This window comes from Tyto alba, unplaced genomic scaffold, assembly GCF_018691265.1.
Source record: "Tyto alba isolate M040663 unplaced genomic scaffold, T.alba_DEE_v4.0 Super-Scaffold_33, whole genome shotgun sequence".
In the NCBI taxonomy this organism is placed as follows: Eukaryota; Metazoa; Chordata; class Aves; order Strigiformes; family Tytonidae; genus Tyto; species Tyto alba.
This window is the reverse complement of record NW_024881308.1, coordinates 17559520-17575403: the sequence shown is the minus strand read 5'-3', so window position 1 is coordinate 17575403 and position 15884 is coordinate 17559520. Positions and strand designations below refer to the sequence as shown.

General features: G+C 50.7%; 1 protein-coding gene across 1 annotated transcript in view; it reads left to right on the top strand.

Moving 5' to 3' along the window:
* The window catches only part of CTNNBL1 (catenin beta like 1), a 57101-nt gene that overhangs the window by 24799 nt on the left and 16418 nt on the right, over positions 1–15884 (top strand). Inside the window, exon 11 of the mRNA XM_042800980.1 lies at positions 5089–5270. Within this exon, the coding sequence (XP_042656914.1) occupies positions 5089–5270 (182 nt within the window). The remainder of the gene's footprint in view (positions 1–5088; positions 5271–15884) is intronic.

Genomic DNA, 15884 nt, shown 5'->3' with positions numbered 1-15884 from the left:
TCTGCAGTCTGAATGAGATTGGTAAAATGACAATGGAAAAAAAGTACCAATTCACAGAATATTTTCTAGGAGCTTATGTCACTACTGTCCATAAGCATGGACTATACTGACAGTTGATTATTTTACTATTTTTTTAAACTCTTCTAATCTAGTTCAGATAAATAGAAAAGTTGAAGTTCTTTCCCTGGCTGTTTGAGCAAATAATGTGAGTTGATAGTTGATTGTGTCATATCCCCAAACCAGCTCCCTTCTGGCCCCAACTTGTGCTACACTGCAAATCTCATTTAGAGAGAGCAGCACCTAGTTGGACAGAGAGAGTATTTCACACTATCTGTGTTGTTGACATGCCAGTTCATTCCCATACACAATTTTCTTTTTGTCTTAATACTCCTAATGAATTAATTTCAGGATTCTGACACAGATAAACATGTAGGTAACCTAAACCACGTGAAATCAGTGATACTCAGCCCCTGCCTAAAGCTACTTCTGTACTTCAGGCTGGCTGGGTCAGAGCCACAGTGCTGTCCTGAAGCTTCCACTTCTGGTAGGTGTGGTAATTCCTTATCGGTGGTGTAAGCTTGCTCCTGGTAGGCCTGACACAAGCATGACTCTCTATGTGTTATTTAAGTAGTTAACTCAGATCTTCAGAACTGCAGGAACAGAGTGCTAAGCTTTGCTATCTCTCGGCACCGCTTGCAAACCAACTCTCTGGGTTCTAAGTTCTGGGGCTTTGTCAGCAGTAGGAGGGTGAATGGCATCAGAGTCCGGTGCTCTGTGGAGAGCACAGGAGATGCTCAGGGTAAAAGCACTGGTTTGTGGTGGTGAAAACTGGGGAGTGGGTGCCGGGAGAAGGCAGCTGCGTTAGGAGGAGAAGCTTGGGGCATGCTCAGCCCCTGCCGTGGCGGGGTCCTTGCTTTTGTGGGTGATGGTGTGGTTGGAGGTAGAAGCCTCTGCTAGACTTAGTGCTTTGGTGTGGAAAACGGCACGTTTCTGTAGCTTTAGCTTTCAAACCACCAAACAAAGCAAAGTGTCTGAGAGCTGGCACTGCAAGGTTTTGCTGCCTGTTTGCTTGTGGGTTTTTTACGTATTTTAATATCCAGAAGATATTAAATGGCTATTAATTCTGTTAACCTCTGTTATCATTGGGAGTTCTCTTGGTGTATGCTTAAAAGCTCTTGCAGGTGCTCCGTTTTTCTTCGACAGAACCGCGTTGTTGACTGCAAGCTAGCATTGTAAATAGGGAGTGAGCCTTGATAGTAGGGAAACAGAGAGCTGCACGGGAGTCTCACACTTCTGTATCCTCCTGATATGCTCATGATAACCAACAAAGAACAGAAACGCCATTCAGTTGTGATTGACCGCCTTGCCCACAAACAAGGCAGAATATTTTTCACTCCTGTCGGTGTCCTCTGAAGACTTGGGGGAGAGATCTGTTATTTGTTGTTTTTACTTTGGAGGCGGTTAATCATTGTACCATAGTCTGTGCAGATGAAAGGACAAATAAGCAAAGTTGAAAGTTTATTGACACGATGTGAGATAGATAAACTGTGTGAGAATAAAGATATCAGGCTTGAATCTCCATTACTGTCTTAGGGAGCATAGCATCCTGTATCTAGTGCTGAAGTTGTTCTGTTAATAACGGTCATGCACACAGACCTGCAGAGAAGTACAGCGTCTTTCAGCTGAGCATTTAGCATGCTTGAGAGATTCCTACAGACTGTAATGAAAACAGGACTCCTTTCTGTTATGCGGAGCCTTAAAACGCGTGGCCAGCAGTGAAAGATGATGATGTATTGTGTGAACTTCTCCTGGGTGGTGGGGCGGCAGTGGTAACACCTGCAAATGAGCACAGTGTCGCCCATCGCAAGCCGTGTCCTGGACGTGGTGCTGAGCGCGGGGGCTTGCAGGTGGCCACCTCACCGGGGGGGCCTGGGGGGGTGAGCAGAGGGGCCTGGGAGGAGCCCAGACTGAGAACAATGGAGCCTGTGCCTGAAGAAATTAAGTGGGAAGTTTTGAAGTAGGATGAGAGCACGGGTATATATACTTATTTGATTTGCATCTCTGCAGCAATGGAGGCTCGTTTATTTTGGGGAGTGTCTCTATCAAAAATAAGATGGTTTATCAAGGTGGTAGCCACCAGTGGAAAAATCTATAAATATCACCTAGAATTAGATTAAGTTTTTTTTCTAGGTCAGGAAGCACTTTTTAATACACAGTCCCTTAGCCTTGCCTTGGTAATCTAAATGCAGTTTACCTTACAAAGCCAAAAAAGAGAACAACAGGCTTGTAATGTCAGTTCCCTTGCACACGCTGACAGGAAGCTTAGTGCTTTTGCTGTAAAATTGTGTTAAGGTTTGGAGAGGATGCAGCCACTCGATTCCCAGGGGATGTGTCAAGAAGATTCTCTGTTGCATAGGAAAAATGACGTGTGGCTTTCCCAGTGATTAGGTGAAGGCACGTGTGTATGCACATAGGCAAATGCAGCAAAGAGAGCTCACAGAAATGGGCATCACTTGGGCAACTTGATTTTCTATTCTGCAGCTATTCAGTGGCTTTTCTTGACCCTCAAAAAAGCATTTGCGCGTATACAGAGAAAACAAGGTGAAAATGGACAACTCTGTACGACTCCCCAAAGCTTGACTTATAGCTATTTCAGGGTATATTTTTTATGATTATTAAAATCCTTATGTTTTCTTGTCCTGCTGTTCCTAATGACCCCATGGAAACTTAGACTGTCTCTTTACTAAATCTTCTGGTTAATTAAACGGAACCATTTAATGCAGCACTTTTCCAGGAAATCTAGTATTCTGCTTTTGCTAGTATTTTGGAAGGTGAGACCTTGTGTTATGCTAATGCAGAAAGTCCAAATAATGTTAGCACCTCTTCTTTTCGAAATAATAAATGTACCAAGAGAGTTCTCTCAGATCAGGAGGGAAACAATGGTTAGCAAATACAGTTGTAATTCGGCGTTCCTGTGAAGACTGAAGTCATGCCCTGTTTGGTGGTACTCACGTATGCTTGTCTTTGAGTTAGTGTTCGGCTAAAAGTTACCTCAATAAGCACAGATGAGACTAAGATAAACTGCTTGCCCTCTGGCAGAATAAATATTTCAAATAAAATCAACTCTAGACAGTCCAGTCAAGCAGCTATTGATCTCTAAAAGCCTGAACTTAAACCCAATGAATATTCCAGAGATCAGCTCTGCGCAACCTTCCTAAATGCTGATCAATATGCAATTACTTCCCCTGAAAACATTTCTTCTATTGTCTGCCCTAAGAAGTACTTTATTTTTAGCTCCCTGTAGAGAAGAGGTGGGGGTGCTGAGCCACCCTCCCGCTCTTGGCAGGCGGGCACAACTCGGGGCTGCGCCGGGGCCCGGCTGCACGTGGTGCTTCCACCGACCGCTTGGTGCCCGCCGGGGGCACCCACGGCTGCGCTGGCCGGAGTAACTTTCGGTTGGGCTGGGGTGTCAATATCTGGGGTTTTTGAGTTTGCATGTTGTTAGGGGCTCATGAAGTTTGGTCTCTAAAGGGAAGACATTTTCCGCAGCTCTCCGGAGCTCGGGCTTCGAGAGGCCCGGGACAAGAAGCCCATGCTGGTGGATGCCAGGTGTGGGTGGCTAGCTGCTGGGTGGCTCAGCTTGCCCGTGGGCTGGTGGGCTGGCTGCTGCCGCGCTGCGGGGGCTGGCCGGTGTGAGCATGGGCAGCGTGGGGGAAGGAGCAGGGGGCTGAGCTGCTGCGGTGGTTTGCTCTCCATACATCCTCGTTCCAGGTCCACAGTAATACCTGGACGCTGGGCGGCAGCGCGGAGCAGCTGGGTGTGGAACTGTTCCCTCGCTGGCTCTCCAGGCGGAGAGCACGCCTGGTTTATTGGGGGGGTTCATTTTCATATGTGCGTCTAGCTATGTGTTAGAGCATAAAGCATCACAGGATCACAGGCTGGTGCGGGTGGGAAGGGACCTCAAAGCCCCCCCAGTGCCCCCACTGCCCCGGGCAGGGCCCCCTTCCCCCAGCCCAGGGGGCTCCCAGCCCCGTCCAACCTGGCCTTGAACCCTTCCAGGGGGGGGGGGGCACCCACAGCTGCTCTGGGCACCCTGGGCCAGCGCCTCCCCCCCCAAACAGGGAACAATTTCTGCCTTAGAGCTCACCTAAATCTCCCCTCTGGCACTTTAAAAACTTTATTATCTTAGGGAAGAGGCAGTCAGAGGAGATGGCCATACATTGGGAGTAGCGGGTGGTGGGGCTTGTGACACCCTGTCCCGGGGGGAAGGTCCCCCTGGGCTGGCCGGGGCCCTGGGGGCTCTCATTCTTTGGCTCACGTTAGCTCCTGCTGACTTTTACCTGTTCTGTTGGGTTTATGGGCTGTATTAGTGACTGCTTTTCCAGTACATGTTTCACAAGGTATTTTAAAATTTCCCCTGGATGAATTATAAATTCCTCTGTTTCTGGTTTGAGAGTTACAGGACTTTTGAAGATTATCTTCAGACCATCTATGTGTTATCGGTGTTGAGTTGCCAGCATCAGCATTCTGAACTGGCATTAAAACAGAATATCCCAGAATCTGTCTGCATCCTTACAAACATGATTTCTGGAGATGGAGATTTCTTCAGTATACCTGACCACCAAACTTACTCCTTTATTAAATTGAATTGTTGCTAAATATAAATCCTGATCTTTTTTGTGTGACAGCGTTTGCCTTGTGTACCCAACCCAGTCTCCCCTGCTGTTTTGTGCTAGTGTTTATAAGGTGGTGAAGAAATAACTTCTTTGGTATCCAAGAAATAAAAAATAAGAAAATAAACCCATAACAATAAAATACATAAAATGAAATAAAAAGGAAATAGAAAATAAAAAGAAATGAAAGACATTCAAAAAGAAATAACCAAGAGAATATTCTCAACCACAGTTTTGAAAAGAGTATTTGTCGGTATAATGTTTTGGCTTCTTGAAGAAAATCTTGCTTAGAGCTTATGCCCAGACTTTTCCTGCTTTGTCGTATTCATTTCCCTTTTCATGCTGTCTCTAAAGTAGTGTGGTCCAAAGCTCCTCCTGTCCATGGAAAGTTTAAGTTGCCTCTTTCCTTTCACAGAGAGAAGAAGATTTCCCGCAGCAGTGCCCTGAAGGTGCTGGACCATGCCATGATCGGACCGGAGGGCACAGACAACTGTCACAAGTTTGTTGACATTCTTGGTCTGAGGACCATCTTCCCTCTCTTCATGAAATCGCCCAAAAAGATAAAGAAAGTCGGAACAACTGAAAAGGAACACGAAGGTGGGTGTGCCTGCAGACCCTTCTTCTGTGGGGGGAAGGCGAGTGGCCGGGAGCGCGGGGCTGGGGCTGTTGTGGGCGCGCGTGCCCTGCCCGCTGCGCTGGCAGCGCTTCCTGGCGAGTCCGTTTCCTGTGCTGTTAATAAGTTGTTTTACTCCTGTAGGGTCTGTTGTTTGAAGCTCTGACTCTTTGATGCAAAACTCTTTTGAAAAGAGTAATGAGGCAACTACAAATGTCACCTCAAAAGCAGGGTTTTCATGGCTCTGAGCACTGAAGTGTGACTCGATGAACATCAGGCATTGCAGAAATAAACTGCATGCTTTTGAAGTTGCTTTTTTTTTTTTTCTTCCCCCCCTATTTTTTTTTTTTTGTCTCTCCTCTGGAAAACTCTGCTTCAACAGAAATCTGTTGCGGAGTATTACTGCAGGACCTTCTGCTGAAATGAATCTATGGTCAAGTCCCCCTTGCTTCTGGTAACATTACCTTTTTGATTTTGTTGATAATTGACTATGTCTTGGAAGAAACTCTAAATACTGCCCAGTGCTGCTTGAGGTTTTGTGCCAGTTCGTTACTCATCTCGGTTCTGTAAAGGGTGAACATAATCAAAAGCTGAAGTGGTGTGAGCGGGTCTCAGGCTTGCCCGGGATCCATCCTTAACTCTTGCAGAAAACCAAGGGAAAATGGAAGGAAAGAGCAGCAAAATGGGAGCTCTGAACCCCAACGCCCTCCCTGCCTCGGTACGGTCGGTGCTCTCCGAAGCGGAGGCAGGGAGGGGCTGGCCCGGGGGCAGCGCCGCAGAGCTGGGGGGCAGCTCCCTGGGCACCTGCTGCTCCCCGCGGCCGGGGCGCTGAGGAAGAGGAGGGGCAAATTCGGCAGGAGGCCGTTTCCTTCTTGGAAACGGTGCCGGCGGTGAGCGGGTAGCTGTGCGTGCTCCGCAGCCCCAGCGTTACGAGGCGCCGTTGCGGCGGTGCCGGGTGGGCTCGGGCGGTGGGAGCCGTGGCGGTGGGCTCGGCGTGGCCGTGGGTCACAGCAGGAGGTGGAGGGAGGGGGCTCGGGCCCGGCGGCCCCTCCGGGCCCCTCTGGACCCCCTTTGTGCCGTGCGTTGTGCCGCTCGGCTCAGAGAGATAGTGGTGGGGGAGAAATGCTGTCCTGTGTGCCGGGGTTTGTGCAATAGAGTTGCAGAGCGCGCGGCTGCCCATAGGTGATGGATTTAGGGGGTGTCCCCTAAACTTCATTGGCAGTATGAAAATAAGGTGGTTTAATTCTTCTTACCGAGAGAAAGCTCGAGCGAGGATACAGGCTTCTGTGTGAAAATCTGGGTCTGTGGCTCGTGTCATTGACTTAATTTTTCACTTTGGGAAAGTGAGTTAATCTCTGTCTCATCTGCTTCATTTTGAGACTGCAGATGACATCTGTGTGCAATCTTGGCTACTGTGAGGATTAGGTAGCAGTCTGGGAAGCCCTAACAGGGTCAGTTCCTGGCTGTTTCTGTGATAGGAAAAAAAGCAAATCTGCCCTCAGGAAAATGGAGTGATCTGTGCCAACAGTCTTTGTATCATACCTCCTTCTCGTTAATATTCAGAAGAAATGGAGAACATTAAGATGAGTCCAGAAATCAGTTTTATTAAAATAAACTCTCCCTAAAACGCAGTGGTGGTTAAGTCCAATTTTCTTTGTTTTGCATCACTGGGCAGGTGAGTTACTGAATTTCTAAGGATGGGAGTTAATTGAGATGTTTAACAGGGTTCCCCCGGAGCCTGTCGCAGCCCTTGTCCTGACACGTGTATGAGCAGCATAGTCTGTGGTTTTGCTGTGCCAGGTGTTGCACCGGCAGCCGGGCGATGGCTGTGCGTGGGGCGCTGCGTGGGGCGCTGCGTGGGGCGCTGCGTGGGGCGCTGCGTGGGGCGCTGCTCGGCCCCTGGGAGCCTTGGGGCCCGCGGGCTGTGAAGGCAGCGGTGCAGGTCTGGCGTGGCTGGGAATCGGGGCCCTCTCTGCTCTGCTGATCCGAGGAACACGCTGCTTTCTGTTTATCTCTCTGCTTATATTTCAGAAAGAATGCCGGTATTGAGTCTTCTCTTGTCATCTTTTCTTGTAAAAACTTCATCTTGTGTTCAGACTGTTTAAAAAAAAAAAAAAAAAATTAAATAGAATGGTCCTTTTCTGCTAGGAGAGCGTTCGTGTATGTGTCAAATGGAGGAACATATTCCTTTAAAGGATTAACTGGAATGGATTTGTAGCAGAGGCATCAGTATTTATTAAAAAGCAGTTCTAAGGGGCTGTGCTGTGAACGCGTTCACTGTAATGCCACCGAGACTGCGTCAGGACAGACACTCCTGGTTATGCTGCAAAATAGGAAATTCTTAATGGGCTGTGAACCCTGGAGCCTAATTACAACTGCTCAGAGGCCACCCCCCTTCAAACGCTTCGGCGCGCGGCGAGGCCCCGAGCTGCTCTGCCCGCAGCACTTCCCCGCCGAGGCTCTGCCCCCTCGGCCGTGCCCTGCCCGGCTGTGGGGGCTGCCCGGGGGCCGCGGGCAGGGCCCCATCCTCGGGCCACACAGTCCGCCGTGTGTGTCTGGAGGTGGTAGGAAGATCCGCCCCTTGTCTTCATTTTATAGCAGTGTTGCTTTCTGCATAAGAGAAAGTCTATAAAATAACGTTTATTTTATTGTCTTGAAGGCAGTGTTCTGAACGTGACAAAATAATATATACCCTGGTGAAAAAAATCTCAGTGTGACTTGGCGAGCCTTTATTTATTACAGAAATTTATAACCCAAATTAAATTTGATAAAAATAACTTTTCTGTAATGTATTTCTCTCTGTTTTTAAAAGCTAGCATAAAGGTGGCAGTGCTGGTTAGCTACATTTTAAACACTGCCGGTGTTTAAAAATTATTTTACTCTAGGGAGCCTGTGAACAATTTAAATCCAAACTGCACATATTTATACTTTATACACACTATGTAATTAGGAAAAAAGAAAGGGAAAATTTCTAAACCATCTTCATGGGTGATCTGAGCCCGGAGATTGGGCTGGTGGTGTCTAACTGGCTACAGATTATCTACGCTCAAATTTTGCCTGCCTTGGTCCAGATCATGGTAGACTTCTGAGGGTATTAGGTGTGGGAGAAGAATTGTGATTGAAGCCATTTCCCTTTTTCTGAAGCGGCGAAGCAACTCACACCAGAAATATTTTGCAGTTGAAGACCGAAATGGCTTGGAGCTTTCCTGTCCGCAGGGTCAGAATACCTGTGAGCATCCAGCCGGGCCGGCAGCCTGGAGGGGCAGTGGCCGGCCGGGAGCGGCGTGCCTGGGGCGCGGTGAGGGGCCGGGGCAGCGTCCCCGCGGGGCGGCAGGGCGGATGAGGCAGCCTGGAGGAGGTGGAGGATTAGTGACCAGTGTTACTGCGGAAATGCATTTAATTCCACCAGCTGCTCGGGGTGTGTTTTTGGGATGGAGCGTGCTCCCTGCCACCTTCCTGACCAGGGGCCGCGATCCCTCGGGCCGCGTGCCCAGGCGGGGGCCGAGCCGGGGGGGCGCACGCCGGGAGCAAGGCGCGGTGCCGCAGGGCCCCCCGCTGTGCCTCGTCCCTGTGGTGCAGCAGCGGGGGGCCGGTGGCAGCGCTGGCAGAAGGGTAAAGGCCACGTGGTGCAGAACCGTGCTGTCGGTGGGCGCGGGGCTGGGGGGGCTCCCTGCTCACCCCGAAGGGCGAGATGGGCCCTGTCCGCGTGTGCTGGCGGGGCGCCCCGGGGGCAGCCCGGCTGCCTCGTGCCTTCGGTGGCTCTGAGCAGGGAGGGCAGAGGGTGTGATGGCAGGGAACCAACGGCGGTTTGGCTCCGGGTGGTTCTTGCCGTGGGTACGGGTTGGGATTTGGAATAACGCTGTGAATTCTGGGACGGGAGGGGTGCTCTGCGGGTTCTGCTGCAGAGCTGAGGGCCAGCTGGCCTTCGCCGTCCGTAAGGGTGCAGCGGCTCTTCCCGCAGCAACAGCCGAATCAAAGCGTTGGACGCTAACCTGAAATTCCTGAAGAGTCTCAGTGAGCTAAAAATGGAGAAAACACAAAATCCTTCTGAATTAGAGAGTCTGTAGTGAAGCAATCATAACTTGCCTGATAGGCTGTATGTTCTGCTGCTCTTTCTCAGGACAGTTATTTGCAGTCTAGTTTTGCTCACTTGAAGAGTCTAATGAACTATAAAAGGATGTTTGTCCAATTCATCTTCATTTATATGCCTTCTCTTGACTTAGATGTCAGTTTTACTTAGGAATGCTTAATTTGATAACCCGAGAATTAGTTCAGCCAATTTCCAAATGAGAATTCCTGTCACTGTGGTTTTTTTGCCTGTTTACCCTCTAACAATAAGGAAGCCTCTTTTGGAGATACTCAGCTATGAAATTCCTTTAAAAAACAAGAAGAGCAAACCCCATTTCTTAGTAAATATGCTCTTGCGCCTTTGTAACATATGCTGAAAGGCAGCAAAGCCCTTGAATGAACACCTCCTGCAGAACTAAGTTCCCTGGGCATGGGAGAGTGAAAAGGCAGCAACAGAAAAATGGCCCGGTAGAGAGTTATCTTTATCAGCTGAACACCCTCTGCCAGCCAGCAGAATATATTTTTCATTTGGTGGTCTTCTGAAGTGAATACCTAGGGAAGGCATCAGTCTGTTTAAACAGAACTTTATTATGCCAATTTGTTATTTTACCATCAACCCTCCAGAATGCGACAGGAATCTGTTATTTGAATGAGCCATGATGCTGAGTACAGAGTTAAATTTATCTCAATTAAAGTTAGCATTCTCTGCTACAAGAACATCACAAAAATAAACTTTCCCTGTCGATAGAAAGACGCTGGTTTTGCATTCAGCATGATGGTTGGATTCAGCTCACCAGGGGTATTGCGTGGAGCTTTTTCAACCTTTCCAGGCCCCACTTTTACCCATCAGTAAAATCAGTATTTCTTACTGGTGTCAGTATTTTAAGACAAGATTTTTCTTGGCAAAACACTGTGATGCTCGAGCGGGTTACTCTTTTGAAATGCAGATTATCAATGCACGTGGGAACCGGTGAGCCTACTGGCTGCCCCAGTGTTGGGGTAGCACGTCCCTGGTTCCAGCTGGAGCGATCCGGAGCAGCAGTGGAGCGCAGGAGCGGTGAGCCTGCCCTGGCAGAGCGCGGGGCCGAGGGCGCTCCTCACGCACGGGGAGGGAGCCCTGCAGGGAGGAGCTCCCGGCGTCGCCTCCCGGCACCCCTGCTGCGGCGTCGGGCTGGGCCGCTCTCGCGGCGGCTCCCGGGGTGGTTTGGCACCGTGGCCTGGACGGGAGCGTCCCCCCTCCCGGAGCGGGGAGCTGCCGGCCCTTGGGACGGGCCAGGGGCTTCGTCCGGGTGTCCCAGTGAGCAGGTGTGGAGCTGCACAGTTTTGTGTGTAAGAAGGGCAGAAGTTTCTGAAAGAGGTGCCTTTTTTTTTGTTGTTTTTTTTGTTTTTTTGTTTTTTTTTCTGGTACTTTCCTGCTCCTAGTTAGAAACCACAGTTTATCTTAGCAGTTCTTTCCAAGCCAGAAGGCTCTAGAAGCCTCTGCAGTGTGTTCTGCTGGGCTCACCAGAATACCCTGTCGTGCACCTGATGGCTGCTGTCCCCTGTGCCCAGAAGCACACGCCTTCCCCTTCCTCCTGGAGGATGCTCGCCTCCTGCATCAGGATTGCAGGGGAGCGTGCTTGAGCTTCCTCCCCTGCTAGGCAGATGTCCGTTATAATGAAATGTAAAAAAAAAAAAAAAAGGGGGGGGGGGAATAATAAAGGCAGGGGAGTGTAATGTTACGGCTTGATTTGACAGGACCTCCTGCTGCTGCAGCTGCCAGTGCCAGCCATGGAATAGATTAATCTGTATTCCAACATGCCGCAGCTGAAGTCAAGATCGATCTAATTAGGGTGTTTTAAACACTGCTTGCATTCTGAAGTCTTCGTGCCTGTCTGGAGAAGGGACGGCTCCCGAGAGCCCGAGGTGATCCTGCTCTAAGCAGGACGGTGGTGCGGGTGGGTGGGCACGTGGGAGGTGACCTGCCTGGAGCCCGGGCCGTGGGCGGCCACGCAGGGTGCACTGCGGCATCGGCATTGGAGGGGGTGCTGGTGCCTGCAGGGGAACCCGCCGAGGGGGCAGAAAACCCTGTTACCTGCTAATGAAAGAAACCTCCGTCTTCCCATATCCATGAATTTGTGAGATTTTGGGATGTTTATATGAAAAAGCTGTTCTTGATGCATAGTGGCTTCCAGCTGATAACCATTATTCCTTGAAAGGGATCTGTGGTGGTGCTGAGCATGGCTCCTTTTGGCGTTTGCTTTTCAAAGGAAACACATTTAGTCGTTCTCAGAGATGGGGGCTAGGCAGCAACTCCTGCCTCTGGCCTCGGCTGTCGCTCTCCCTGAAAATGATGCGTTTTGTGCAGGTGATGTGGACTCGGTCTGTGTGTTGGCACGATTGTTGTGAAGTTCCCGAAATACTCCGGCAGGCGGCTGCCCGCGGCGTCGCCCGAGGGCGATGAGCAGCTTGGGGCCTCTGTCTGCCCGCTGAGATCAAAGCCAGGCAGCTCCAGGTTTTGCCTTCTGAGGACTCGGAACAGCACCAGCTACTAATCATTTTCCAAAGAAGATCCAGCCTGGAGCAAATATTGTGATTATGGACTTGGAAAATTTTGCACATGTGAGAGAAGGATTGGTGCAGCCTGTGGGAAGGTGGTGAAGCCCCCCCCGCCCGCAGAATCCTTCACTCCCACCTTAACACCTCGCGCTTCTGATTGCGTGTGTAAACGCTTTCATCCCTTGAATAGAGGATCCAGCCCCTCGCCCGTGGTTTGCCCTGGTTTTGGCCCCCGTCCTTGCACGTGGATGGTGTTTATTGGGCCGGGAATTGTGTTACAGCATCATTGTGATTTCAGCGGAGGGGGAGTGTGAAACACACAAGCTGCATTTTTTTGAGGAAGCTGATCAAAAAAAAGGTTTAGATAGTTCAGGAATATTTCTGTAAAATATTTTTTTTTTAATGTTTTTACCTGGCAACTAAATATTTCCTGGATTTTCTGGAGTGATATGTTGAAAGAATAGCATCATTCTTAAAAAACCTGTGTCAGCTCCTTTAGACTTCTCAGTAGTTTAGAAGATTTTATTGATAAAATGGATAAATATCTGCATATGAGCACCAAAGCAAAATACATTTGGCTAAAATACATTTCCTAGTAAAGGAATATTGAAAAAAAGCAATGAAGATCTATCATTGGTGAGAATATTACTACTAAGATACTGTGTCAACACTTCTAAACACTTCCAAAATAAGAAGGTTTGGGAAAAAATAGTGTGAAATACAGAATGCTGGCTTCTTTCTAAAACAGCAGAGCATCTGTTGGGCTATATTAAAAAAAAAAAAAAAGTCTCAATTTTGTTGTATTTTTTTTCACCTCAAGAGATAGGATCTTGCGAGGGCTTTGGAGGCTTTTACAGTATTTTTTAATGTGGACACTTAATTTGGTGTCGCCTTTTGTGGAGTAACGGTTTCTGTGCAGCAGGAGCATGCAGCGACATACCCAGAGCCATCCTTCACCCCCGCGTTATCCTGTCGAAATGACAGAGCAGCCGCACAGCGCCGGCCACCCGATAAACCTGTTATCTCCCCTCTCCTCCTGCCAGCGGCTCTCCCAATCTCTTTGGTACATGAAAAATTGACACCACCTCCGGCAGAAATCTGTTTCGGAGGGAGCCGCGGTTGTAAGCAGCTGACGAAACGGGGCGCGTGCCCGGCCTCCGCTGCTTGCTGCCCGCGTGCGGGGGGCAGGCAGGACCGGGCGCGGCCCCCGCGGCGCTGGCGCGTGTTCCCGGTGCGCCGCTACGACCCATCCGGGCTCCCCGTGGCTCCAGGCTGGGCAGCGCTGGGGAAATGCGCGTTCAAGTGGTTTGGTGGCAGTAAGGTGATGATCCCTTTCCTCTGCACATTGCATTTTCCTCTCTGAAAACAGCAAATCTGGACGCCCGTTCTGCTCTCCCCACCACTGTGGGTGAGGAAATGTTTATGGCCGTTATTTTTCATCAGTCTTAAGCAGCAAGATTATAGTGAGGACATCTTGGAGAAGTTACAGGTTTGAATATATTGAGATAGCTAATACGTAAGGTCTGTGCTTAATTCAGACCTGTAGGCAGGAAGCAATACCAAGTGATTTGCCAAGGGAGAGAAACTCGTGCCTCATTTGCTTTGCGCCTTTGTGCTTGGTTTTATTTCCCCATATTAAACCCATATACTCTTTGATACCGCCAATGTAATTTCTGGTATTGGCATACGTTTTGCAAATGACTTGCATCTCTGCATCTCCTGTGATAGCAGGCGTGCAGAAGTGCGGTGTGTGGTCGCTCCACTTCCCCCTCACAAGAAAAGGAAGGCAGACGCCTTCCCCGCGTTCCTTCCCTCGCTGCACACTGGCTCCCAGGGGTGATTCCTCCCCCCTGGAAACTGTTCACGGGCAAAATAAGAAGGAGCCAGAGCATGAGAGTTGTAACTTGAGAGCTTGACTTGAAATGTTTCAAACCCAGTATGATTTTGTATTTATATATATATAGGGAGAGAGAAGATAAATTGCATATAAAACTGATGAATAGAATGGTTTTGGTTGGAAAGAACCTTAAAGCCCCCCCAGTGCCCCCCCCTGCCCCGGGCAGGGCCCCCTTCCCCCAGCCCAGGGGGCTCCCAGCCCCGTCCAACCTGGCCTTGAACCCTTCCAGGGAGGGGGCACCCACAGCTGCTCTGGGCACCCGGGGCCAGCGACTCACCCCCCCCACAGGGAAGAATTTATTCCTTATATCTCATCTAAATCTCCCCTCTTTCAGTTTAAAACCGTTACCCCTCATCCCATCCCCACCCCCTGATCCAGAGTCCCCCCCCACCTCTCCTGCCCCCCCTTTAAGCCCTGGGAGGCCGCTCGAAGGGCTCCCCGGAGCCTTCTCTTCTCCAGGCTGAACCCCCCCAGCTCTCTCAGCCCGGCCCCCCAGGGGAGCTGCTCCAGCCCCCCCAGCATCTCCGTGGCTCCTCTGGCCCCGCTCGAGCAGCTCTGGGTCCTTCTGCTGTTGGGGGCCCCCGAGCTGGCCCCAGCACTGCAGGGGGGTCTCCCCAGAGCGGAGCAGAGGGGGAGAATCCCCTCCCTGGCCCTGCTGCCCCCCCTGCTCTGGCTGCAGCCCCGGGCACGGGTGGGTTCTGGGCTGCCAGCGCACGGGGCTGCCTCACGGGCAGTTTTCCCCCCACCAACCCCCCCAGCCCCTCTCCTCGGGGCTGCTCTCCAGCCACCCCTCGAGGGCCCAGCTGGGGTTTGTGCTGGGGATTGCCCCGACTCCCGGGCAGGACCTTGCCCTTGGCCTTGTTGAACTCCATGAGGTTTCCACGGTCCCCCCTCTCCAGCCTGCCCAGGCCCCTCGGGGTGACATCCCTGCCCCCAGCCTGCCCCCCGCCCCACAGCTCGGGGTCGTCAGGGAACTCACTGGGGGTGCGCTCCATCCCAGTGTCCATGTTGCCAACAAAGAATCCTTCTGAAGAAACAAGGACACAGAAAAGCGCTTGCTTTTGTAGTTTGCTGAAGTTTGTTCTGGCCAAATATTTAGTGGTTAAAGAAGCGCAAGACACCCTGTGTGAAAATGTGTGCTTTTGGAGAAGATCACGTTGCTTTGTGTCCCTCAAGGAGCAAAGAGCTCAAGGCCTTGTTCCAGAACACTGTGTTTTTGACCACCACTTGAGCCTGGTGCCCTGCGTGCCGCGTTGCTGAGGGATGGTGTGCTGAAGTGTGCTCAGGAGGAGCTTCAGGAGCAGCGATGCCCCGCAGCCCTTCGGTGCCTCCTTTGGGGATCCCCCCAGGGACAGCCGTGCTCCTGCAGAAGTCCCCAGAGCGCGGTGCTGTTCCTCAGGAGGAGACCAGCGTTGCTGTGGGTCCACCCACCTTTTGGGGTGAAGCTGTGGGTGGACATGAACACAGCTGTCTCTTGTGTGCTTGCAGCATTGACTTTTTACTTGGCTCCAAGAGTTGTGGTGTAAAATACGACCCCCAAGTACAATCAAGAAGACTGAATAACACATTTATTTGGTCGTTTCTGGCTTGTTGTGGCATATTGATATTCACTCCACGGGATTTTCTGTAAACAAACGTGGTTTGTTGGAGGATTTTTTTCTCTAGCTAATACCAGTTAAGTCTCTGCAGGAGCTGCATGCTGGCACGATTATTCCTCTCTCAAGTGCTCCTGTTTCAATAACTGTCCTCTCTTTGGTAACCTAAGGGTCATTTGAGTGCTGGCGCTGGCTTCGGCCAGGATTCATTTTAGCCCCAAGGGAGGAGGCAGCGTGCGATGGAGGGTGCCAAAACCAGACGGTGTGCTGCTAGGCAGGCGTGCCAGCCTGGGGAGGGAACTGGAGCAGAATTGGTGCTTTTTGCAAGGTGCTTTTCTCAGGGCACCGAGGAAGAGCAGGATCAGTGTCCCCGGAGTAGTGCGGCAGAGGAGACCTCGCTAGCTGGGCCGTGGTAGGCGAGGGGCTGTCCGTGCTCCCCCCAGACAGCCCCCCAGCTCCCCCCCGCTGCTCTGCCTCCTCCCCGGTGACGGGAAGGGACC